Source organism: Mixophyes fleayi, chromosome 7 (assembly GCF_038048845.1).
Source record: "Mixophyes fleayi isolate aMixFle1 chromosome 7, aMixFle1.hap1, whole genome shotgun sequence".
Taxonomy (NCBI): Eukaryota; Metazoa; Chordata; class Amphibia; order Anura; family Limnodynastidae; genus Mixophyes; species Mixophyes fleayi.
The window spans coordinates 123,264,241-123,290,749 of record NC_134408.1 but is presented as its reverse complement, the minus strand read 5'-3'; the positions used below and the strand labels follow the sequence as shown (position 1 = coordinate 123,290,749).

General features: G+C 41.7%; 1 protein-coding gene across 1 annotated transcript; it reads right to left on the bottom strand.

The window, feature by feature from the left end:
• Positions 1–189: 189 nt before the first annotated feature.
• On the bottom strand, positions 190–26,266 carry LOC142098103 (acetylcholine receptor subunit alpha-1-A-like). Its single transcript, XM_075180586.1, has 9 exons — positions 26,098–26,266; positions 22,196–22,341; positions 21,941–21,985; positions 18,128–18,237; positions 16,361–16,556; positions 13,937–14,174; positions 2,593–2,816; positions 1,208–1,447; positions 190–510 (listed from the first exon to the last, which is right to left on the bottom strand). Exons 1-9 carry the CDS (start codon positions 26,135–26,137, stop codon positions 379–381), a joined length of 1,371 nt encoding a protein of 456 aa, XP_075036687.1. The 5' UTR covers positions 26,138–26,266; the 3' UTR covers positions 190–378.
• Between the last annotated feature and the right edge of the window lie 243 nt (positions 26,267–26,509).

Genomic DNA, 26,509 nt, shown 5'->3' with positions numbered 1-26,509 from the left:
ATCAAAATGTTAAATAAAAAAAGTAAATTGTTTATATTGCTCAACATACTACCATCTGAAATTAGACCAGAGAATGAACTATTTATCAGTGTAATTGACTGCACTGTGCAATAGAATACACCTTGTTTTCTCGGTTAGTATTTATTTTTTTTTTCTTTTAATATAATTATTTTTTTGCCCTTCAAAAGTAAAATATTTTATGAACTTCAATTGGTCTCCAAATAAAGTGATCACAGTGTTATATTATCAAATGTTTTGTAAATGTTAACTGCTTAAACTATGGAAATGGTCACTTGTCTGACAATTAGTTTAGAAAATAGTCCATCTTCATCCAGATAAAGAGCATCACTGCTCCGAAGTGCAAATACGCATTACAACTCATCCTTGCAAATGTAGCTCAATGAGGCGTCCAGCAAACACAGCTGTTGTTCCAATTATACAAACTATCATAAACACTGCCAGCAGGATGTGATCTAGGACCATGGCAGAAAATTTCCATTCTTCTGAAGCCTGCAAAAAGAATCAAACATTAGTTATTCTTCATATAATGACTTCCATGGCAAGGAAGTGAGAAGTGTAAAAGTAAATTCTGCACATACTGTACAGTTAAAAGTATTATCTAGTTAATCTATGGTAGAACTATAGATTGTTAGGAATAGGAGACCCATCAGACTATGGTGCATCATTGGTAAGTAATACTTTGTATTTTAGCTTATCATACTGGACTCTGCAATAATTACTATGTAGCTCTTAGAGCTAAGAGCAATTAGGGAAGTGCTAATTTTGGTCCAACTACTTACATCTACCTATAATATATTACTGTTGTGTTCTCACAAGGGAGAGGCAAGAAGAAATCAGACTAAACATGGAGACACATTATATTGTTGATCTAAAAAGATAGTATCCTTGGCGAATTTAGTATGTGTAATATTGACCTAGGAAACCACTCAATAGTTATATGATACAATAACACAATTGTTTTATTCAACAGTGATTCATTGATTCCTAGATGATAAAGGGTTTTATAATGTAGCCACATCACTTTAGAAGACATAGCTGGTCTCCCTCTGGGTGCTGTTTCGGATTAGGTGCTAAACACAATAAAACACTAAACAATCTGCAGTCACGGAACACTGGCAGATAATGAGCGCCACGTGTCTTCTGCATACAAGTGGAGATGGTATTATCATTGTAAATCATATTTTACCTTATTTGATTCCTGGTCGGAATTCATGGACTCTGCTATATATTTCACTCCTTCTATAGCACTCCTGACATCAGGGTTTTTTAAGATTGGGGACTGATAGGTTACAGCAGCAGGACCCAGCTTCCCTGAGATATCTGATATGTCCATGTCTTGTGTAAAAATCTTCTTTCCTTTTTTTTCTTGTGAAGGACATTTCATTGTGGAGAAGAACATCATGTTTGGGATGGTCTCAATAAAAACCTGATTTATGAAAGATATGGCAGCATTTAATCAATGTACTGGGGAGTGTAAGTTAATTTTTATGTTAGCCGTTCTACAAGTAACAGTGTAGGAAAATAAGTGTTACCCAAAGCCACCAATCAGATTCTGTCATTTTTCTAGCACAGCTTAAAAAAAATAAAGGAAACATCTCATTGGTGGTTATGGGTAACAACACATTTTGATCATAGTTACCTGAGAAGCAGTTTTTATATAATGCTTTAGCTGTGTTTTGTATTGATATTTGAGTTTTAATCCAAGACATAAGAAGACTGCGACATGTGATATATAGAATATTTAAAATGCCCAAAAAATTAAATTAAAATGATTTTTATTTAAACGCCACATTTCTAAAATGTAATTCCTGCCCCTTATCTCAAGCACAAATAAAATACCTTTGTTGTACTGAAGAAGTTAGGAAAATGTTGTCAAGTTAATGCATGAAAGTGCATATTTACCTACCAACATTCACACTGTGTCAGGCGCTGTCTCCGCACCTCCCATGGGTGCTGGAGATGGACGCTTTCTGCCCGCAGCTCACGTCCCGTTGCTAGGCAATGGGACGCGCTCACGTGATTGCGGCGCGCGCATGCTCAATTCGCCGCCTTTGTTGCTAGGCAATGGGATGCTTACCCGGCGATCAGCTGAGTCTGATCGCCGGAAATCCTCCTGCTCATTTCCTTCTGCTCTCTATTTAACCCTCACTCTGGCACCATTAGGGTGCCAGAGTATTGGTTCTATCTGCGCACCTCACGCAGCAAAGCTCATACTTCCTTGCGGGGGTCCCTAGTGAACACCGGTGGTGCGTTAGACTCCGCGCCTCCCAGTTTAGTAGCGCCAATACCAGTCAGTGGCATTTCTAGTGAAAGACGTGACACACTGTAATTAGGTGTAGAAGAACAAGATAGAGCCACCTGAGCAAGTGCAAATAATTGCACTGGTCAATAGGAGGAGTTATGAGCATAGAGGGCGTTCCCTTCTAAGTGCCGTTAGACACATAGCAATGCCTACTTAAATTTCTGTTGTGGGATGGGATTACTTCAATGAGAAAAATAATTGGTTATAGGTCAATTACAAGATCGATACTTCATTAGTTTTGCTTTAAAGCAAAATCTAGTGAAACTCACCTTTCTCACCCACTGAGGCATGATGTGAGTGCTTGGCGAACGGAAATGAGTGTTGATTACAATGACTGTAATAACGATGGAAGCGATGACAAACATCATTGTAAATAACATGTATTTTCCAATCAGCGGCACTGCACTCGATGTCGAAGGAATCAATTCAACGATAACCAGGAGAAACACAGTCAGGGACAGCAGTACAGATACACTCAGAGTTATTTTCTCACCTTTAAAAGAGAAGGAAAATTATTTAAGAAATGAATTATAGAACATAGAAATCAGAGGCGTTCTAGACATTGCTGGTCCCACAAGTTCAAGACACTCTCCAGATCTCCTCCATCACCATGATTACCCACTCACTATGATCTACTCTAGATTAGAACAGTTCCATTCATTTTAGCACTTTACTATTATATGCAGTATGCATTCCAGGTTTGTCAATACTTTGAACAATTTTTTACTGGCAACTTACTAAACAGAAATTTTTGCTGACATGATGAACCAAAATGTCTCCAAAAGTGCTAGTAGCACCTAACATATAGGTTTAGTAATTCTATACCAATTCATTAAGTCACGCAAAACAAACGTAATGTCAGTTTTTAAAGAAATATTCAGTTAGTGTCACCTGTTAATAAAATAATCATTAATGAAAAACATGTAAGAAAAAAAAAATCTCTGTGAAGTGTATTCTCATTTATCATGATGATATTAATGTATACTGCACATCAAATGCATTTTTACAGTTGCTCTTGATTGCAAACTAGGGATGTGCACCGGCCACTTTTCGCGTTTTGGGTTCTGATTACCTTCAGGTTTTGGGTTCTAATGGGTTTTGCCAAAACACCCCCCTCAAGGTTTTGGGTTTTGGGTTTTGGGTTCAGATTTTTTTTTTTAAAAAGCATAAAAACTGCTAAAATCCAGATTTTTTTGTTTTATTTCACTCCTACGCTATTATTAACCTCAATAACATTCATTTCCACTCTATTCTGAACACCTCACACCTCACAATATTGTTTTTAGGCCAAAAGGTTGCACCGAGGTAGCTGGATGACTAAGCTAAGCGACAAAAGTGGGCGGCACAAACATGTGGCCCATCTAGGAGTGGCACTGCAGTGACAGACAGGATGGCAGTTTGAAAAACTAGGCCCCAAAGAGCACATAATGCCAAAAAAAGAGGTGCAAGATGGAATTGTCCTTGGGCCCTCCCACCCACCCTTATGTTGGGGAAATAGGACATGCGCGCTTTAACAAACCAATTATTTCAGCGACGGCCTACAAAACTGTGGCTGAAATGATTGGTTCGTTTGGACCTCCACAAAGCGAGCTGTCAAAGAAAAAAGAGAGGTGCAAGATGGAATTGTCCTTGGTATGTATGTTGTTGAAATAGGACATGCACACTTTAACAAACCAATCATTTCAGCGACAGGGCCTACCAAACTACTGTGGCTGAAATGATTGGTTTGTTAGGGCCCCCACACAAAAAAAGCAATTCATCTCTCCCTGTACAAAGTAAACAGGCTCTACTGAGGCAAGATGTCGTCCTCATCCTCTGATTCCTCGCCCCCTTCAGTGTGTACTTCCTCATCCTCACACATTATCAATTCGTCCCGGCTTGACTCCACAATCACAGGTCCCTCTGTAGTCTCCGGAGACCATTGCTGGTCTTCATTGAAGAATTGATAATTCATTTTGATGAACATCATCTTCTTCACATTTTGCGGAAGCAACCTCATTCACCGCTCACTGACCAGTTTCCCCGCTGCACTAAAAACTCTTTCGGAGTACACACTGGAGGGGGACAAATCAGGTAAAATAGAGCCAGTTTGTACAGGGGCTTCCAAACTGCCTTTTTTTTTCCTGCCAGTACAAGTAAGGACATGTCTACTTGGATGCTTTCACCAAAGTAATCCTCCACCATTTTTTCAATGGTGACAGCATCCAATGCAGCGGCAGTAGACATGTCAGCAATCGTTGGCAGGTCCTTCAGTCCGGACCAGATGTTCAAATTCGCTCCTGCCTGCTCTGCATCCCTGCCAGCGGGTCGTTTAGGAAATCTCAGCTGTTTCCTCGCAGCCACAGGTGTGGGAGAAAATGAAGGAGGTGCTGTTGCCATGTCACGGTCCTCTTCAGATGACAATCTCCTGATCAGCAGGTCTTTGCACCGCTGTAGACTTGTGTCCGCCGGAAACAGAGACACAACATATGCTTTAAACCGAGGATCGAGCACAGTGGCCAGATTGTATTCCTCTGACTTTAAAAGACTGACCACCCTCGGATCCTGGCAAAGCGTACGAAGGGCTTCATCCACAAGAGCTACATGCTTTGTGGAATTGCAATGCTTTACCAGCTCCTCCCTCACTTTCTCCAGCTGCTTCTGCAACAGCCTGATCAGGGGAATCACCTGACTCAAGCTGGCAGTGTCGGAACTGACTTCTCATGTGGCAAGTTCAAACGGCTGGAGAACCTTGCACAACACGGAAATCAGTCTCCACTGCGCTTGACTCAGGCGCATCCCCACTCCTTTGCCTATGTCGTAGGTCGCTGTGTAGGCTTGAATGGTCTTTTGCTGCTCCTCCATCCTCTGCAGCATTTAGAGGGTGGAGTTCCAGCGCGTCACAACCTCTTGTTTGAGGTGATGGCAGGGCAGGTTCAGGCGTTTTTGATGGTGCTCCAGTCTTTGGTAGGCAGTGGCAGAGTGGCGAAATTGTCCCGCAATTTTGCGGGCCACTGCAAGCATATCCTGCACACCCCTGTCACTTTTAAGATAATGCTGCACCACCAAATTTATTGTGTGGGCAAAACATGGCACGTGCTGAAAATTGCCCATATGTAATGCCCGCACAATGTTACTGGCATTGTCTGACACCACAAATCCCCAGGAGAGTCTAGATGGGGTAAGCCACTGCGAGATGATTTCCCTCAGTTTCTCTAAGAGGTTGTCGGCGTTGTGCCTCTTACTGAAACCGGTGATACACAACGTTCCCTGCCTTGGAACGAGCAGGCGTTTCGGAGATGCTGCTACTGATGCTGCTGCTGCTGCTTTTGCTGCGGAAGGCGATGCATCTACCAGTGGGCTGTCACAGTCATATAGTCCTTTGTTTGCCCTGAACCACTTGTCCGTGATTAAGTGGACAGTGGGTACAACCGAATTTTTCAGAGCACTGAGGACACTTTTTCGTACTTCTCTGTACATCCCGGGTATCGCCTGCCTAGTGAAGTGGAATCTAGACGGGATTTGGTACCGGGGACACAATACCTCCATCAACCGTCTAAATCCCACTCCACTGATGGCGGACACCGGACGCACGTCTAACACCAACATAGCCATCAAGGCCGCAGTTATCCGCTTTGCCATAGAATGACTGCTGTCGTACTTCGTGCTCATGGCAAACGACTGTTGTACGGTCAATTGCTTAGTAAAAGACGTAGCGGTCTTACAACTTCCCCTCTGGGAAGATGACCGACTCCCAGCATCAACAGCAGCAGCGGCAGTAGTAGGCGTACCGCTCCAGGATCCTCCGGAAGAATCCCGGATTGAAGAGGACTCAGTCATGCCGGTGACATGGCCTGCAGGACTATCTCCGATCCAGATCGAGAAGGAAATTTACGAGGAGGTTGTTGCTGGTGTGGATACGGCACCAAGGGATTTAGGTGTCCCTAGACTGCTGACGGTCCTAACCACAGTTCCTGAACTAAACACAGAATTATGAAGGGTCTTTAGGTGACGTATAAGGGAGGATGTCCCTAGGTGGCCAAGATCCTTACCCCTGCTTATTGCAACTTTACATAAGCTACATATGGCAATACATTTGTTGTCCGGATTTGGATAGAAATAATTCCAGACCGAAGAGGTGGATTTCTTGGTCTTCTGGCCAGGCATGATGATGAGCTTTTTCATCCCATGGACAACAACTGTTTCCCCCCCTGGTGCCTCAGTTAAGAAAACCACATCAGCATCCTCCTAGTCAACTTCCTCCTCAGCGCCAGCTACATCAATATCCTCCTCCTGGTGTACAACATTGACACCTTCTGTCACGAACAGCACTCACCTGAGTCTGCGTGACGCATATGTGACACAGGGTCAACCACAAAGACAACCACCTGGTCTGTCTAAAATGATTAAATCCTTCCCTATCTATGCCACACCCTAGCTTTGCGATACTAATTACCACCACCAAGGTTTTTTCGGATAAGAGCTGACACTCTTATTTAGGAAGCCTTCGGTTCTCCCTAGCATTAATCCAACACAATTTACTTTAATCAGAGTTCACTTACCACAAGGTTTGCACAGTTTCAATTAGGTAGCGTCTGGACCAAACTGTCGCGTGAATTCATAAGAACACAGAGACTAGAACTTATTAAGTGTAATTTAATATGGAAAATACATCCACAATGCTTAAGATAAAAAGATAATAAAATGACATACAAATAGAGTGCAATTGTTTCTTATAAAATAAAAAGGATAAAACACAGAATTGATACCTCACTTAGAATCAAGTTTGTGGTGCCGGGAGGAGCAGGAAAAAATGGAACCTCTTCAATTAAACTCCCTCAGAAGAAGAACCCAGGGTTACATTTTCAATACAGTTTTAAAGTCAAGCTACAGGGCCCCCCAGCCCCCTTCCCTGTGAGGTCAGAACCAACAGGAGGGGAGAATGCAAATTAGGGTCTTATGACTTTGCTGTTTGAATACCTCTAAGTCAAGTTTTCTTTACACCGTCCTAACTTTTCAACAGTATGGTTTACGAACATGATTTTACCTTCACACAACAGGTCCTAAGTTTCCCTTCATCTGCATACCACACATGCCTCTGGTATGTATGATATTGGAGAAAATGATATGATCTTTTCCTGTGCCCTTATTCAGCTTGAGTCTGTCATTAACATACAACCCAGTCTCTGCAGTCGGCCTGTCTGGGGCCTCCCAAACATGTGTGAGATTTCATTGTCTTGCAAGAGATCTCCTCAAAGGCATTCACATTTGCCATCCTGCCATAAATGGTATAAGGTGCTATCCTTATCTACCAGCCCCCCTGGGTGGTTTAACATCCACAAAACCCATTGATCTAACAGCTTCTAAGAGCACCAGGTCACACTATTTCTAGGAAGTAATACACAAACATATATTTGCAGATTTATGCCTAAACATTAGCTTGCACATGACACCTTCCCTTTTTAAGAGATGGCATGGGAATTGACTGACAGGTCATAGCCCAAGCCATCTCCCACAGATCCCACCTGGTTCAAATGGAATAGCTGTTAGCCGGGTCTCAATAGGTTCTCTGGGGAGAAGGGTTAAAAAGGGGTTACATATCTCAGACTGCTGGGAATTCTGGTCTGGCAATATCTGTGGGCTAACCTCTGTATTCTTAAAGGGTCCTATCCCTTGCGCTGCAGCTACTAGATCCAATGGCAAGTCCTTCTTCCCCTCATCTGGCAATCTACAGACTGTCAGGGCACACGCATCACTGTCATTAGGAGCCTTCAACAGATTATCATGAAAATTTCTCTCTATCATCCTGGCAGGGGGATCATACCACTGCTTCTGGTTTGTCTGGGCCTGCGTCATGTTCTCATGTACCAACCCTGTTGCAGTGTGCACTTTGTCTCTAATTCTCATGTCCTCTAAGTTAAAGCCTGAGGGAACAATGGCCTGGGATTCCTGACACTGCACTTCTAGGTGGGGACACACTATGCAATTCTTATCTTGGGGGCTACGGAACAGGATGCTCCCCTCCCTCTTGGACTCATCTATCTGGGGGTGTAGAGTAACAGGGAGTTTGGGCCCCTCATCTACCTCCTCTAAGCTGTTAGACGGCTGGCTAAGTGAGAGTGGGCTAGCCACTGACCCCCCTGTCTCTATAGAAAACTCAGATGAATGGTCAGAACTCAGATGTAGATCTGAGTGGTGAACATTCGAACTACAGGTCCCAGCAGCAAGGTAAGGATTGCTGTCACTCGCTATTTCCCGTTGGTCAGGACTAGGTGTCTCCCCCCCATGCTCACCAGCTCTGTGTGCAGCTGGTTTAGGCACAGAATATACATCTTCACTCTGCCCGCCCTCCCAGTTACCTTGTACAGCATCTTCTGGGCATATTACCTGGGTAGAAACATTGTCTTTCTCTAGCACAACAGAAGTAATCACATGGGCATCTGACCCATTTCTAGTAAGCATAATGTTTACACCAGTATTAATGCCAATTTCTGCAATAACAATGTCCGCTGTCCCTATCCCATGACAAGATGTCAGTGTGAAGACAGGTTTGGATTCTAACACAATACTGTTATTGGCATTATCCTCATTATTCGCATTAGGTACAATAATACATTCTCTTTCCTTGTCACCTCCTGGTGCCTGGGAAAAAACATGGTTACTCTCAGCAGGTTCTGGTACTGTAACATGGGCGGCATTAAAATCATTACACACTTCAGGTATAATATGGCATTTCCGTTCCCTGTCACACCCTGCTGCCTGGGAACAAACGTTGGTATTCTTAGCTGATTCTAACACAGTGACATTAGCATCATTACCTACATAAGGTATATTAAGACATTCCCTGTCCCTGTCACATCCTGGTTTACACCTTTCAGGTGCAATTAAACAGACCTTTTCCTTGTCACCTCCTGCTACCTGGGAACAAACTTTGGTACTTTCAGTTGATTCTGACACAGTAACAGGGGTGGCATTGACATCGTCATTACAGACATACTGAGACAACATTCTTCCTAAATCTGTCCCCAGTAACACATCTATAGGCATATTATCTGAGACCCCGACATCCCTTATACCTCTTCCAGCACCCCAATCAAGGTAAACTTTGGCTACAGGTACCGTTAGGTGAATTCCACCCACCCCTTTCACAGAAATACATTTTCCTGGAATGAAGTCCTCTAACCCTACCAGTTCTGAATGAACTAATGTAACATCCGCACCAGTGTCTCTTAACCCCACAGTTACCTTGTCACCCACAGTGACTGTTTGTATGTTGTCCTTCCGGCCCCCTTCTGGTCCCGCAACACACAGGACAGCTGGTGAAGATTGCAGGGAAGGTCCCCCACCAGCGGAGGGTGAACTGGTCTTCTTCTCTGGACAAGCGGTACTAATGTGCCCCACCTGGTTGCACACAAAACACCTGCGGGTGTCTCCCACAGCAGGCTTTGCCCCAACCCTCCCAAGAGATGAAGAAACAGTGGGTGATGGCGTTGAGGGGGGTGGCGTTGATCCTCCTGGCCGGCCCCCTTTCCAGGCCGACTGCCCTGGCACAAAAGTTCCTCTTTTAGCTGCAGGTGCCCGGGTGACAGTGTACTTGTCAGCCAGTCTAGCTGCTTCCGCAGATGATGTAGGATCACGATCCACTACCCATTCCTTCACATCAGCTGGGCACAAAGTCAGAAACTGCTCCTGGATCATCAAATCTTGCAGAGCATCAAAGGTGGTGATCTGTAGCCCTCCAACCCACTGTTTGAATGAAGCACACAGCTGGGCCACAAGTCCTGAATATGTGTCAGAGGCACTGCGTTTTAAATCTCTGAATTTCTGCCTATGCGCCTCTGGGGTGATGTTAAAGCGTTGCAACAGGGCACTTTTGATTGCCTCATAATTTCCGTCCATCTCAGGTGGAAGATCTGCAAAGGCTTCTAATGCTTTACCTCGCAAACCAGGGGTTAAATATTGTGCCCACTGATCTTTGGCCAGTCCATACTGTCTGCATGTCTTTTCAAAACCTCGCAAAAAAGTATCCAAATCCCCATCTTTTTCCAATACAGGGAAATTCTCAGGACGGGGTCTGCTAATACCAGCATCTCTGGTCTCTGGCTGGCGTTTGAGCTTCGCAAGCTCCAGCTCATATCTCCTCTCTGCCTCTCGCTCGGCAGATTCTCTTTCTGCCTGTCGCTCTGCTTGGCGCTCCGCTGCCTCCATAGCAGCGCGCCTCTCTGCTGCCTCCATAGCAGCGTGCCTCTCTGCTGCCTCCATAGCAGCGTGCCTCTCTGCTGCCTCCATAGCAGCGTGTCTCTCTCTCTCCTGACGGTCAGCAGCTTCCTTCTCCTGGAACTGCTGTATGAGTTGCATTTTAGTTGTAATGTCCGCTGGGCCCAAATATTTTAGGGCAGTTTGCATATAAACATCCATAGCAGTGTCCACACATGAACCATTAGAATCATCCGAAATTAACCGTCCCTGGTTTTGAGGAATATCCACAGTCAGGTCCGCTCCTGAGTCCTGGCTATGCTCTTCCTCGGACACAACTGTGAGTTGATGTTCATCCCTCTGTACAAGAGCTTCAATCAATTGCTCCTTACTTTTGCCACTGGTGGGAATTCCTGCATCCTCACAATCTGAAATCAGCGCCTCCTTTGTCAAACGTTTATATGCAGCAGCCATTTCCTCAGTTTAATGCCAAATAAAAAAAGATAAGAAAAAAAAAGAGAAGGGGAGGGAAAGAAACAATTGCTGTATGTCTTATAATGTTTTAAGCATTGAGTTCAGTCTCTGGTGAATTAGTCTGTATTTCCTCTCTCAGGGATCACACAACCCTAATTCACTTAAGTTCTTAAAAAAAAATTAAAAATATATCCCACAAGCTTGCCACCAATTTGTCACGAACAGCACTCACCTGAGTCTGCGTGACGCATATGTGACACAGGGTCAACCACAAAGACAACCACCTGGTCTGTCTAAAATGATTAAATCCTTCCCTATCTATGCCACACCCTAGCTTTGCGATACTAATTACCACCACCAAGGTTTTTTCGGATAAGAGCTGACACTCTTATTTAGGAAGCCTTCGGTTCTCCCTAGCATTAATCCAACACAATTTACTTTAATCAGAGTTCACTTACCACAAGGTTTGCACAGTTTCAATTAGGTAGCGTCTGGACCAAACTGTCGCGTGAATTCATAAGAACACAGAGACTAGAACTTATTAAGTGTAATTTAATATGGAAAATACATCCACAATGCTTAAGATAAAAAGATAATAAAATGACATACAAATAGAGTGCAATTGTTTCTTATAAAATAAAAAGGATAAAACACAGAATTGATACCTCACTTAGAATCAAGTTTGTGGTGCCGGGAGGAGCAGGAAAAAATGGAACCTCTTCAATTAAACTCCCTCAGAAGAAGAACCCAGGGTTACATTTTCAATACAGTTTTAAAGTCAAGCTACAGGGCCCCCCAGCCCCCTTCCCTGTGAGGTCAGAACCAACAGGAGGGGAGAATGCAAATTAGGGTCTTATGACTTTGCTGTTTGAATACCTCTAAGTCAAGTTTTCTTTACACCGTCCTAACTTTTCAACAGTATGGTTTACGAACATGATTTTACCTTCACACAACAGGTCCTAAGTTTCCCTTCATCTGCATACCACACATGCCTCTGGTATGTATGATATTGGAGAAAATGATATGATCTTTTCCTGTGCCCTTATTCAGCTTGAGTCTGTCATTAACATACAACCCAGTCTCTGCAGTCGGCCTGTCTGGGGCCTCCCAAACATGTGTGAGATTTCATTGTCTTGCAAGAGATCTCCTCAAAGGCATTCACATTTGCCATCCTGCCATAAATGGTATAAGGTGCTATCCTTATCTACCAGCCCCCCTGGGTGGTTTAACATCCACAAAACCCATTGATCTAACAGCTTCTAAGAGCACCAGGTCACACTATTTCTAGGAAGTAATACACAAACATATATTTGCAGATTTATGCCTAAACATTAGCTTGCACATGACACCTTCATTATCAAAATCTGGAACTGCACTGTGGGTGATCCTTCCAGCATATGCAGAGGGCGTGCTGCAAATGGTGGAAGGAGCCACCTCTTCCTGTACAGTGCTGGGAAGGTCAGGCATCGCAACCACCAACACCCTTGGACTCTCCTTGGGGATTTGTGATGCCATGTCTTTAGAAGGCAGAGTTGTTTGCTGTGTTTTTGATGACAGCTTAACTCTCTTAAATTTTCTAGAGGTGGGGGGGAGGAGGAGGGCTTAGATCGTTGGGTAAAGCTGAACCACTAGTCATGAACACGGGCCAGGGCCTAAGCCGTTTCTTGCCACTCCGTGTCGTAAATGGCATATTGGCAAGTTTACGTTTCCCCTCAGATGATTTTAATTTCTTTTTTTGGATCATTTTAGTGAACTTTGGCTTTTTGGATTTTACATGCCCTCTACTATGACATTGGGCATCGGCCTTGGCAGACGACGTTGATGGCATTTCATCGTCTATGTCATGACTAGTGACAGCAGCTTCAGCATTAGGAGGAAGTGGTTCTTGATCTTTCCCTACTTTATCCTCCACATTTTTGTTTTCCATTATATGCAGCACAAGAGAGCGTACCCCTAAACCACACACACTCGGCAAAGCCTTTAAAAATTATATGCGGCACAGGAGAGTACCACTGGACTGAGCAGGACAGAGCACAGGACAGCACCACTGGACTGAGGAGGACAGAGCACAGGACACCACCACTGGACTGAGCAGGACAGAGCACAGGACAGCACTATTGGAATGAGCAGGACAGCACCACTGGACTGAGCAGGACAGCACCACTGGACTGAGCAGGACAGCACCACTGGACTGAGCAGGACAGAGCACAGGACACCACCACTGGACTGAGCAGGACAGAGCACAGGACAGCACCACTGGACTGAGCAGGACAGAGCACAGGACACCACTACTGGACTGAGCAGGACAGAGCACAGGACACCACCACTGGACTGAGCAGGACAGAGCACAGGACAGCACCACTGGACTGAGCAGGACAGCACCACTGGACTGAGCAGGACAGAGCACAGGATTAATGAATCAGGCTATCTAAAGAAAATGTAAGATTTTTATTGACCTCTCTTTCTTAATCACAGATAAAAGTGTTACTTTATTTTTCGGACTGAGCAAATTTGCTGTAGCTGCCAGATCGAACGCTGTCCGATTTGATCAATACACTGCCTGACTGTGGCATGCAGAGTTTTTAATCTAGGCCTCACTGAAGTTGGGTTTTATAACAGTTACATAGGTAGCTATGGCTAAAGTTACTCCTTATACTTATTTGAGAGTAAAAAAGATCCCTTGTTGCATGGAAAAATATTGACATTAAGTACAAAAGTCAAGAAGGGCTCCAATAATTTTCAAACAAAAAAACAGGACACCAATGTAACATGGAATTCATAAGCATACCTACAAACAGTCCCAATTTCCACAGGACAGTCCACGTTGGCTTCAGTTTAAAATCAGAGTACACTGCTGAATCCATTAGTGAGAAAAAGGCTTTTAAACTCCAGATGACCCTCTCAATTTATATGAATAGGTGCAACGATTCATCACTTAGTTCTGTTAGTTTATAAAGTACATACCTGAACCTGTGGGCAGATAGAATACTAAGCCAGTCAGAAAGGAGAAGAGGAGGCAGGGGATGATGACGTTAACAATGAAGTAAAGAGGAAGACGCTGCAGAAGGAAATGAAAGGTGATGTCCAAGTATGGTTTATCTGGGCAGCAGTCATAATTAACAAAGTGCTTCCAACATTGATAATCCTTCATTAACCACTCTCCGCTCTCCATGAAGCTGCTCATGTCAGGACGGTCACTCTCCTAGAAGAGATATTCTGATTACAGTTAAAATAATAATTCAAATGTTAAGAATTAAGTCAATAACAATTATCTGGAAAGGGCATTGGAACATTAAAACAATAGTAAACTATTTTTCAACCTATTATTGGCGTCAACAGTGTGCACTCTCATAATCTGTTTTTTTCTACTAAATGCATAGCTTTTTCTTCCACTAGTGCTTCTGTGCTTTTCAGCCATGTCTTTATATGCTCAGGAAGTGTGGTTTATTTTACTTGCCCTGTGACACAAATGTATCCTATGCAGAGAGCGCGGGAGGGCTGTTTAATATCCAGGAACAATAAAAATAGACAACTACATGGATAAAAAACACAAAAAGGAAAAACAGATTAAAGTTACCTGGAGGTGGACAACCCCCTTTAACTTTCCTTGAGCATAATTTATAATACTGTATGTCATACTGGCACTTGTCCCTACTGCTCCTCACTCGGTTACCAAGTGTCACAAATAAGTTTGCCTCCAATTCAGAAGCAATAGTGGGTGAGCTATTTGCATAGGCCTCAGTGCATTTTGTTCTCCAGAACAATGGCTGCTACACTGTCTGTAATAAAGACACAGTGTAAGCTAGAAGTTAATACAACTGAAACTAATGTATTGGGAAAAGGCCTATTTAGGAATTTATCAGCAGAGTGAAGAAAACATGCAGTTCTCCTATTTATTTCTTCCACATGCCATGCTCAGCATTCATCCCAAGCAGATCTCTGTGTGTGTGTCATACCTCCCAATCATCCCGATTTCAGCGGGACAGTGGTGAATTTAGGGCTCTGTCCCACTGTTCTGTCCCAGGACATATTTGCCCCGTGGTTGGGAATGCTGGGAGAGGGGGTAGCTAGTGGGCTGTTTAGCGCTATATTTCTAGCAATAACAATCAGAAACCCTTTGTTTACTGAATGCTTTTTCTCTGACCTTGGATTCTGCATATATTTCCTTCATGCGTACCAGTAAAGTGTGGGGACATCTTCATTATTTTGGACAATCCCGGGGTCCTTGTAGAGTTAATCAACATACTGCTTTTGTACCCTCATCTGTTCTGGTAGGAGTATTTGCACACACTGTTTTATGTTTGTTTTTAACTTGGGATAATGTGAGTGTAAGATTTTATGTTTTATAAAACCAATATCACGCTAGATGTCCTTTCCTTTCTTTTCATTTCCATATATGTAATATGGTGGAAAGTATTACATGATGCATTTGATCTCCTTGAGGAAGATTTAAGCAAAGTTTGACAATGAAGCGCCCATTCTATTAATATTCTAGTGAGAAGCCTGACACTAGGGGGCAGCACGCTAGGAGAGATCACTGTTACCTTGAAAGAAATCCATGGTTCACTATGTGAACCTTGGATGAACGAACTTTGTGAACATATTATTACTTAGGAACTTGTTGTTTAGAATTTTAGATTTTATTCCACACAAACAGTACTATACTATTGTGAGTCTCTCTATGTGAATCCGATTTGGGGGAACATCCTAAGTGAGAATTAACAAATCCAGAGAACATCATTGAGAAAAAATAAGTATACTTTATTACCGTCATTCTTTTATGAAATCTGATAAGAAATATTAACAGTACTTTAAGGGTTTTTAATTATCTTGATTATTTTGTTATATGTCTATGTACTAGATCTGTGTAGGGTCTAATTGAAACCTATTAAGCAGCAATTAAGAGTGGACCTTTTCCATTTCGTCTCTAGCTATATTTATATCTCTAGGCAGCCCTCTGGGGATGTGACCACGCCCCCATGGTGATGTGAACACGCCTCCATTGGGCTTTGGTCGCGCCTTCCGTCCCACTGCAGGGGACTTTCAAGTTGGGAGGTCTGGTGTGTGTATATTACTGCATGTGTGTGACTGTGTGTGTGCTCCATTATCATGTGTGATACGGAAGAGGTGGGGGACAGAGTGAATATCACTATATCTTTGTATTTTACTTACTAGCTTTTTAAAAGCACCTAAAAGTAGATGCTTTTTGCATTTTCCATAATATCACTTCTATATTATATGTATAATATTAAAATTAAAAATGTTCAAATAATATTATAATTAAAATAAAAACAAGCAGTAGAGCCTATGGAGGTTGTCAGGAATAGTGTAAAAAAAAAGAACCTTGGAGGACAGGGTTGCAAATGACTTTTTGTCTTTAATCCGTACCGGATTTATAATGACTAATGATCCATCATAGGTCCATGTACCAAGCTTCATACTGCAATTTTGCTGATCGAATGGAAAATGTGTGACAATCATTTCACAGTAACTTTTGAAAATAGCTGGGGGCGTCCACACAATTTTTCCTGTGTAGTCCAGAAGAGCTTTAGTTTCTTGGACAATTGCAAAGTCGCCATCTGCACTGTAAAAAGCTAAAATTATCAAGATGCTATATATTATTAGAACACACAATAATACTTAAAAAAATAATAACATCTAAACACACCTAAGTGGATAGTTATTCTAAGAAAAATGTCAGTGTTCATTGAGATTTGCTAGATCAGTAGAGCAGTTCTGACATTAGACATACTACGTAGTACGTTTCATCTACTATCCTGTCATGTCTGCTTAACGCAGTACTATAAAGCCAATTAAAAGTTTTTTATGCTGTATTTTATATTTTACAGCAGACTGTAAATAGTAGGACCATTGCTGATAACTGTTAAAAAGCAGTGTTTCACATTGATAAGGTAATGTGTGGTGCATTTATGACTGCCATAAAAATAGGAGGGCAATAGTAGGGAGTCAGGGGCAAACGCAGGATTTGTAGAGGGGGGTTTCCACACCATGCCGCCAGTGGGCGTGACCAGCATGCATGGGGGCGTGGCTATAATTTTAGACAGTGCTTGGCTGCTCTCCAACTCCTCCTATCCCCATAATATACCTGGGCAATGCTGTGTGGACTACTGTTAGGTGCATGCAGCTTTCCCTTTTCAAGGAGAGCTGTCCAGCCACCTCAATTATACAGTGCCCCAGTCTCGGAGGGGGGTTTCCAGGCACTAGGACCCCCCCTCAGTTTGCCTATGGGAGTTCAGTATATAAGTTAGTAATTAAGAGGCCCACTATAGCCAAGAGTTAAAAACTTGATAATGCACACTTTCCTGCTGACCTTGTCCTGTGAGGCATGGTTCTTTTGTATAATTCCATATTGTGTTTGAAGCCCTACTATAGGATGGCACTGAGGTGGTCTGAATACACATTGGGAACTTACGTGGAAAGTGTGGCATCTACTCCCTAACCTTCCCTCCTCTCTACTGGTCAGCTACTGAGCTGCTCTATTGCCACAGTAATTCTCTTACTTTATTGGAGATAATCATTCATTACCTTATTGGTGGAGAGGACACACAGAGCTGCTAAACACTCATTGTCAATGTAAGTGACAAGCGCAGGCCAGACAGGGCTTTAGTCATCATGGGAATTATTTATTGAAGTGGTGCTATATGCACACATGCACCATAACCCATAGCAACTAGTCAGACTCTACCTGTAATTCTTCTAGTACACTATAACATACTTGCTTCCTTTCCTGGATTGTCCAGGACTTTCAAGGAGCCCTCCTAGACTCCAGAAAGTGGAGGCCACCCTCCGATATCCTGCCCGATCTTGTGATGACGCAAGATCATGGCTCCATCCCCACTGCACGATATACCTCCCCCCTTCCATTTGCACCTTGGACCTGGCCTCTGGGATCTCCTGGAGGGAAGATATAAAATGCAGGCAAGTCTGCTTTACAAAATTAAATCAAATGTCTGATTGGTTGCCCTGGATTACAGTGCATTAATGCATATAGCACCATTTTATTTCATAGACCCCCAATATAGAGCTCCACAGAAAGGAGATGCTCCTTTTCCTTCCTGGACACTCCATCAGATACAGTATCCTATAGGAACAATACTTCTAATATCCTTATGTAAAAGTAATGCAATTTCTTACTTGTTGTACAGAACTAGGTCAGGGCGCCAAATATCACCAGAAAGAATTCGAATCTTCTCTATCCCTCCATATTTTTGGGGATCCCATTTTAGGTTAACATCAACCCATTGCTAAAAAAAAAGAAGAAAATAAAACATTATAAAGGTGTTAATAGGTTCTGTGTGCCAAAGCTATTCAATGGGTCATTTGGTGGTTCTATAAATCCTTCAACTAATTCACTTCAAGAGGTGTAAATTTTTGTGCCTTGGGTACAAAGTTGTGTAATTACACCCCCCTTTCAAAAACTTAGGTCACATCCCTTTTACCATTTCGCACCACCCAATGCTGTGACAACGATGGTAGAATATATTATTTGTAAAAGTACTATAGGAGTTTTAGCAAAACTGCCCCATTCTCAACCCATTTTTCCCCATGTGATATTGAGCCACCTCTCCAACATGTCTTGTCTGCAGCCAAAGATCCTGACCCTGGTTACACACCCCGAGCTACAACATTGTCAGCAGCACTAAATAGCTGTAATTATAATTATGTTTTTGCTTTGTTCTGGATGCGATTCCTGGAAGCAAGCTGTTGAACTTCAAGGTGTTAACTCCCACTATGCAGGTAACTATTTTACTATGCCTACTCATTTGGTGATCAGCTTCATTAAATTAATACGTTGCATGGGCAACATTGCATGACACAGATGCCCTATTATTGTCACAGGGACAGTTCCAGATTTTAAATGTTTATTCTTACAAATATTTACTAAACAGTAAAACAAATATTGTTACAATCAAGTTTCTTAAGCATGATTATAGGTCTACCCATACAGTAGCCCATAATGATGTGCGCCTTAAAATTATTTGAAAATGCAACTGTGAACCCAGTATATTATTATGTTTTAGTGCTTTGTGGTATGTATAGTAAACTAAGTGTTATACTAATATGTAACTGACCGTCAGGCCAAGATGTTGTAAACACAAGAAAAAGTTTTGTCTAAGGGGATCTTTTTAGCTACTTGAAATGTTGGCAGGAATGTTGGTGGTGTGTAGTACACTACATGAACACATAAGAGGCCCTGGAAATAATGTAGGATATTCTTGAAAGTGGCTGAATTTTAAAGTAATGTATTTTTCATGTCATATAAAGTAAAATGTTTACACACGTTATTTTCAATGAGTTTCTTTGTTGGTAAGATGGTATCATCCGTATGATGCTGGAGTGTCATTGCTGGAGTGTCAAGTTCTGTATTTTTAAGAGTTGTAGAATTTTGTAAAATGTGGGGAAAACGTTTGTTAAACGGCTTGATAATAAGAGGGATTAAAAATATTGTTTACATCAATAAAAACATTACTGCTAAATAATATCCCTCACGTTGTTGTTAACAATTCTGTATGCCAGTTACTGGATGAATATGTGAGCTTTGAAAGTGCTACAAGCAACTACAGTTGTGTACAACCACATGTATATGATAGGTCTGCTCAATCGGCTTTCATCGTATTGGAACATGTCAATTCAGATACATAACCAATCATTACATTCTGCTCCACCAATATCAGTGGTACTTTGTATGCTCCAAATCCAGATTAAGACACTATGGTGCCATAGTCAAGATACTGATTTTAGGGCCCAGCCCCCCTCCAATCCATCCATGCCAAAGTGCCTTCTCCATGACAGTCCCTTTTCCACAGTACCACTCTTATTTACAGTACTTACCATATATTTGCCCCTAACATTATCTCTCCTTTTTCTCCTTGTATTCACCATTATGACAAATGTACATATAGACCTCCAGCCAGCCAGCCAGCATTAAGCACAATTATTTCCCCCCCAAATAAACATAAACATAGAATTCTGTCTCTTGTCGCCCTGATCCAATTCACAACGTCACTCACAGACAGAACAGAAATTAATTCTCTGTTGTTCAAAGCTTCCACTAAGACATCATCATATTCCCTAAGAGAAGTCCCCTTCCACCCACCTCACAGCATACTCCAGCAGTTGTGGAACTATAAGCCCCAGAATACCAAGCATGTCCCCCTTCACAAACAGAACAGCGTGAATTGGGACATACCACACAACTGCCCCTGCAATGTGGACAAAATGGGACAGTCCACAAAATAAGGACTATTCCTCCAGGATAATAAGTTGGTAGACTGCGCTGCTCTGTCCTACCTGTTCTTGCAGCTTTGACTACCTGCTTCTTCTAGTGTCTTAAGCTCAGTTACTTCATTGGCCAGATTCTGAAATGTTGGGGACCTGTTTGGAAAAGAGATACTTTAGATAGAGTTGGGACATCCATGCGGAGATAGCAGAAAGACAGTTGGTTACACAAGATGGTACAGAAGGGGACTGGTCAGGGGAAGATATATATATTTGGGTGTCATTAGCGTAGAGGTGGCATTGGAGGCCGATTGAGCGAATTAGTGCCCCAAGAGAAGAGGTGTACAATGAAAATGTTAAGGGCCAAGAACAGAGCCAACAGTTAGTGGGAGTGAAGTGGAGTATGTGCCAGACGTTGAAACTCTGAAGAATCGGTTTGATAGGTATGAAGTGAACCAGGATAGAACTGTGTCACAAAGGCCAATGGGATGAAGGGTGTGTAGGAAAAGAGGGTGATCAACAGTGTCAAAGCAGCAGAGAGGTCCAGGAGAATGAATATGGAGAAATTACCCTTAGACTTTGCAGTAAGTAGATAATTGATCACTTTTGTGAGAGCAGTTTCAGTGGAATGTTGGGGGTGGAAGCCTGATTGCAGAGAGTCGAGAATGGGATGAGAGGAGAGAAAGTGAGTCAGGCGTTTGTACACTAATCGCTTAAGTAGTTTGGAGGCAAAGGGGAGGAGAGAAATAGGACGGTAGTTGGAGAAAGAGGCTGGATCGACAGATGGTTTCTTTAGAATTGGTGAGATTAGTGCATGTTTAAAGGAGGATGGAAATGTGCCAGTGGAGAGAGACAGGTTGAAGTGGTGAGATAGAGGTGGGCATGCAGTGGAGGAGAGGGAGCAGAGAAGTTGGGAGGTAGTAGGGTTGAGGGGACAGGTTGTAAGGTGAGATGAGATGAGTGCAGAAACTTCGGCTTCAGTTACTGGAGAGAATGAATTATGGGTTGATTGGGGAGTGTAGGTAAAGAATGGTGGTCAGATATAAAGCCAAGGCCTGGTACACAGGTAGCAGATAAGCGGAGATCAGAGTAAAGACAAAACTCAATGGGCTTTGTCTTTAATAAAAGTGCCATTTTAAAAAACGGCTTCAAACCGCTGGGAATCGGTGATCCTACAGAAACGCTGCATAGTAAATATACCCCTCAGACTCTCACTTGTACACTGCCTGGAGTGATGCGAGATAAAGAATCTCCACCATAAGAAGTCTTTTTGAGATGAAATAGATCGCAATCTGTGTAGATTTAGTTAAAGACAAACACCCGTTATTTCAAGTAAACTATTTAAGTGACTGCTTACAATCTTAGTTAAAAGAAATGTATTGTACAGTTTAGCAGATTGTCGTACAGAGAGGAATGTCCTATGATATCAAAGTAAGAATGAATTAACAAGCTAATAGGGTTTGCTATTTTTATTTTTTTTTACTACTTTTTCATGCTATAGGTAATTGTTATTTAGTATGAGAAGTAGAATGTACCTTATAACAATGGCTTTACTTATCATTAAAGTTGCCATGGAAAGGCATGGCTTAAAAATGTTACCTTCATGTTTTATTTATGGATTTAATCTTGCTGGGGTTTGTGAAGCAAAACATAAAGACAATGTTTTGTATTCTTTGTATAGTGCTATTCCAATTTTTGAGTTAAACAAACATAAAAAAGTTTACAAACCTGTTTGAGGCGTACATTTGTTGTCACAATTTGATTGACTTCATCCTTGAAATAAGAATACAATACAATTGAATGCAATTTACAGATAATACCAAAACTACACCAATCAATGAATCAATCTATAAACTTTTCCTAACTAGAACTTGTTTGCACTGTGGATTTGCAGATCTTTATTTTGTTAACTTCTAGAGAGCTGCATAACATTAACTTGCTCCAAATACCTAGGCACTGTATTAATTATCATAATTTGCGTACCACATCAATCAGTTGAATTAGCTGGAGACCAACTGTTACCACAACGGCATCCTTAAACTTATGAACTGGTCGAACAACTTTGTTGTAGCTTGAAAACAGGTCTTTAATCAGCCGACTTTCATCTTCAGAAGAGAGGACACTTCCAGCTGCAGAGAGGCACAGAAAAAAAGGGTAATTTCATTTGAATTATTTAAATTTGTTGCCAAAACTGAGTATCTTAAGGAGTTGAAAGTCTACATAAGGGGGTAACTAGCAGGGACAAACAAACAAGAGCTTACAATCATTCATTGGCTGGTCGTAGGGTATGGTGATTTGGGTGCCTACTTATCAAGTCTACAACATTGCAGAAACGGCTGTTTCTCTATGTGTTAGACAAATATTAGTATGGGGACTATTAAACATTAGCCTAAAGCAGGAGCATTATTCTCAATGGGGACTGTGGTCTGGACCTATTTGCCAAACTTTGAAAACATACATTTTTCGAGCTTGTCGCTGATTGCTAACACCGAGTTTGATGTTAGCTGTTCTAGACTATGGGGAGAGCATTGCCGAAGAGGGATGTTCAGATATTCCTTCCTGGCAGACCGTGCGCCCCTGAGAGTGCTACCTTGAGCCAATTGGGCTACACTTTCAAACCTTTAACCCTTTAAGTTACAGAAAACTAGAGTGAATTAACACATTGGAAAACATTAACCATTCTTGGACTGATTTTCTTTGAAATAAGGCAGCAATAGACAACTCCACCAAACAAAACAATATTTATATATAGCCTACCATAGTTAGATGTTTATCAATTACCAAACATACAGCACTCAGGATTCTCATGTGAAACTCAAGATTCAAAAATGCAATTATGTAGCTAAAAATACTCACTGGATATCCTTTCACCTGCAGCTGTCAGTCAAACGTTATTTCTACATTGTGATGATCTAAAATACGTTCCTAAACATAGTCTGAATGTAAAAGCAGCATGGTAAATGTAGCTAAATTATAAATAAACAATAAACACTTTAAGTGTTTGTGCTGACCTCATGTTTTACACATAGTGAAATGTGCAAACTGAATTAAAAATGTACTGCAAAGAAGTGATAACACACTATACTGTTTTGAAACTGTGACCAGAGGAATCACAGTAACCAGACAATAGGTTAACAGTGGCGCACGCAGGGGGGGTTTCTGGGTCTCCAGAAACCCCTCCCCTCCGCTAAAAAAGTGCCCTACATAGCGGCACTGTACAATACAGCAGCCGCGGCGCTGTCATGGAAGCGTCCACTGCGGTGCTCTATTGTATACAGCACTGCCGCGGACGCTTCTTTGACAGCGCTGTGGCTGCTGTATAGTACAGTGCTGCATAAACGGAGCTGCTGCACATGCGCGGCAGCTTTCTCATTGTTTTATTTGTTTTCGGTGGAGGGGAAACCCCCCCTTAAAAATGCTCCGTGCGCCCCTGGTTAAATGTGCCTTAATCAGGTTCAGTGCTAGAATACTAGGCACCCTAGGCAAAACTTCAGCCATACCCCCCCAAACACAAACACACTGCCAGAGAGTCCCTAACCATGACACGTTACTCATTCGGTTGTTTAGACAACTCCAAAACTTTTGCGCTCGAGGCAGCCACTAGCTCACCTAGTGGTATCGCTGCGGTGGTAATCGCTTCAACGATGACGAGAAATCCGACACCGACAAGACCTACAAGAAAAAAACAATTTAGTGAAAAAACGACAGCAATTTTGACAGACTTACCTGAAGAATGACTCTGCAGATGGCTGACAGGACCTCCCTCCGAATGGACAGCTCGCAGTAGTGTCTGACGTCAGTGCGACCTGAATGAATTTAAATTTAAAGCGGCAATGTCGGGACCACGCAGGTTAACTGTGTTACAGTTAACCTGCGTGGTCCCAACATTGCCGCTTTAAATTGAAATTCATTCAGGTCGCACTGACGTCAGACACTACTGCTGGAGAGCTGTCCATTCGGAGGGAGGTCCTGTCAGCCTTCTGCTGCCATCGGATATCTGCAGAGTCGTTTTTCAGGTAAGTCTGTCAATATTGCTGTCGTTTTTTCATTAAATCGTTTTTTTCTTGTAGGTCTTGTCGGTGTCGGATTTCTCGTCATCGGGCAGCCATATCCAACCCTTTACAGTAAGGTCATACAGTCATTCCTTCACAATAAACACAAATTTGCAGATAAATTCCAGATGAAGGTATCTGGCATCACGTTCTAGGAGTGACCTGACAGTCAATCCAGAAGTGTGCACTAGAAAGTAACAGTGTACATTGTGCATTGGTATGGCAGACTTCATATCATGATCAGGGACTGTTGATGACCATGACCGGACATGACCTATGTGTCCCCTACATTGGGGTGCAAATCATGCTCATTAGTTACATAGATATAGCCTAGGGAGTGAGTGGTACTGCACTTATCTCTCTGATAGACTGTACACATGATCAAAGACCTAGCCAATTGTCATATTGATTAGAAAAACAGGATGATTTTTCAAAAATGTGGCTCCCATTATAGGGAAAATAAAAATACAACTAAATAAAGATATATTTTATCATGGCCCAAAAGCATACGCAAAGCTTCTAATAAAGTTGCCATAATAGTTACACAGACAGTAATACTGATCGCAGAGAAATATAAAATTATAGTATCACAACCTAGAGTACAAATTCATATTTTTATGATTTTACATGCCTGCGTTTTTGATTGTTTTGCGTGCTCATGTGTGTTTAAACCTGGACGTGGTATAAACACAAATGAGCCACATATAGTAGAGACTGCCCGGATGCACCCTCACTTACAGCCCATTTAAGCAATAAATGAGATTTTTTTTTAGCAGAATAATTTAAAAGCGTTAGTCAATAAAAGGGATGAGGCTAAGCAGACCATATGCTGGGTAGACCATTTATACACTTCAGATTTAAATCTTCTAAAAATAATTTTAGGAGCATTGTGTACAGAAACATGGATACTCGTTTTAAATTCTATAGGGTATCTACTATGTTATGTTTTTTTTTAATTTGGTATATAAATGTTGTACATCATGAAAAACAACAAACACAAACAAAATAGTCAAAATTGAAATGTTTTTATGTTTGAACCAATAATAAAAGATTTGTGAACTTAGTAAAAAATTGAACTATTGGCCTGTTATTGAGACTCATTTTGCAAACAAAACCATTGGAGATCTCTTATTTTCAAATCATTCCACTTGTACATAACATTTATAACTAGTACAGGGTTTCAGCTAATATTTTGACTATAAGATTTTGCCGTGGTTATAGAAAAAATAGTATGTCTTTATATGCTGTAAAAATAGAAAGAGCAAATAGATAGTAAGGAACATAAAACTTATCAGCCTCATATTTAAAAGAATGGGAGAGCAGTATTATAGAAGAAATACCACATTGTGAAGAAGTAGGGATCTCCCTCCTCCACTTCTCGGACCTGTCAAGAAGTTTGTTGCAAGGGCACAAAAAATATATAAACAAATGTATTTTGTTCAGTATTGCTTAACTATTCATACATCCCACCATTGCATATGGACATGTCCCCACTATAGCAGAATTTTGCACATAATTTACGGATAATATTAATACAGAAGTGATTAAAACATACAGTGATTTACATGATGAAAATTAATACATGCGATGGAAACCCTATAGAAACATCTATTTAATGGAAAGTAAACATAGTGACAGAAAGAGGGAGAGAGGAATGGTTATAAAAGTTACTGATACAAGAAGTATTGCAATGATGCAATAACCAGAATAGTATGTTTATAACAATAATAATGATAACGATAATAATAGTAAAAATCAATTAAAATATATTATCCTTCTTACTGTAATTAACTAAAAAGCCCTTGGATGTGGAAATGATAAAAGTCACAGTACCTATTAAGAGGAGAATAAAATGTATGATTGTGAAATCCATTTCATTCCACTCCTCTCAGCTTTCGTCCTCGCTGATTACTCGTCTGGAGCTGTTCCTCTATGGGGCGGACACTGAGTCTTCCCTTCCAGTATGAGGAATTATGTTACTGGACTATTGTTACTCTACACCTGTTCAGCAAGACAGCTGAAAGTTTAGGAATGATTCAACAGCCTGTCACAAGCCTCACATCGAGATTTAGGATTCAGGAAGCTTTGATAAAATGTATTCTTCTGTTGGTGCAAGTGAAGGGTCCCTTGTCATGTTATGAATGTATATTTGTAGACTGTGTGCCTATTTTTATGGAAATGCGATATGATGTTTTCATGGACAGGTTTTAAAGATTTGTCCCTGGAAAATAGCCCTATTTTTTAG

What these genes read in the sequence shown, in the direction of transcription:
- LOC142098103 (XM_075180586.1), bottom strand. Translation starts at nt 26,137, where the DNA reads ATGGATTTCACAATCATACATTTTATTCTCCTCTTAATAG. An exon ending in TTTTATTCTCCTCTTAATAG is followed by an intron (nt 22,342 to 26,097) that starts GTACTGTGACTT and finishes GCCTCTCTGCAG; the next exon opens with CTGGAAGTGTCCTCTCTTCT. An exon ending in CTATCTGCCCACAGGTTCAG is followed by an intron (nt 2,817 to 13,936) that starts GTATGTACTTTA and finishes TCTCTTTTAAAG; the next exon opens with GTGAGAAAATAACTCTGAGT.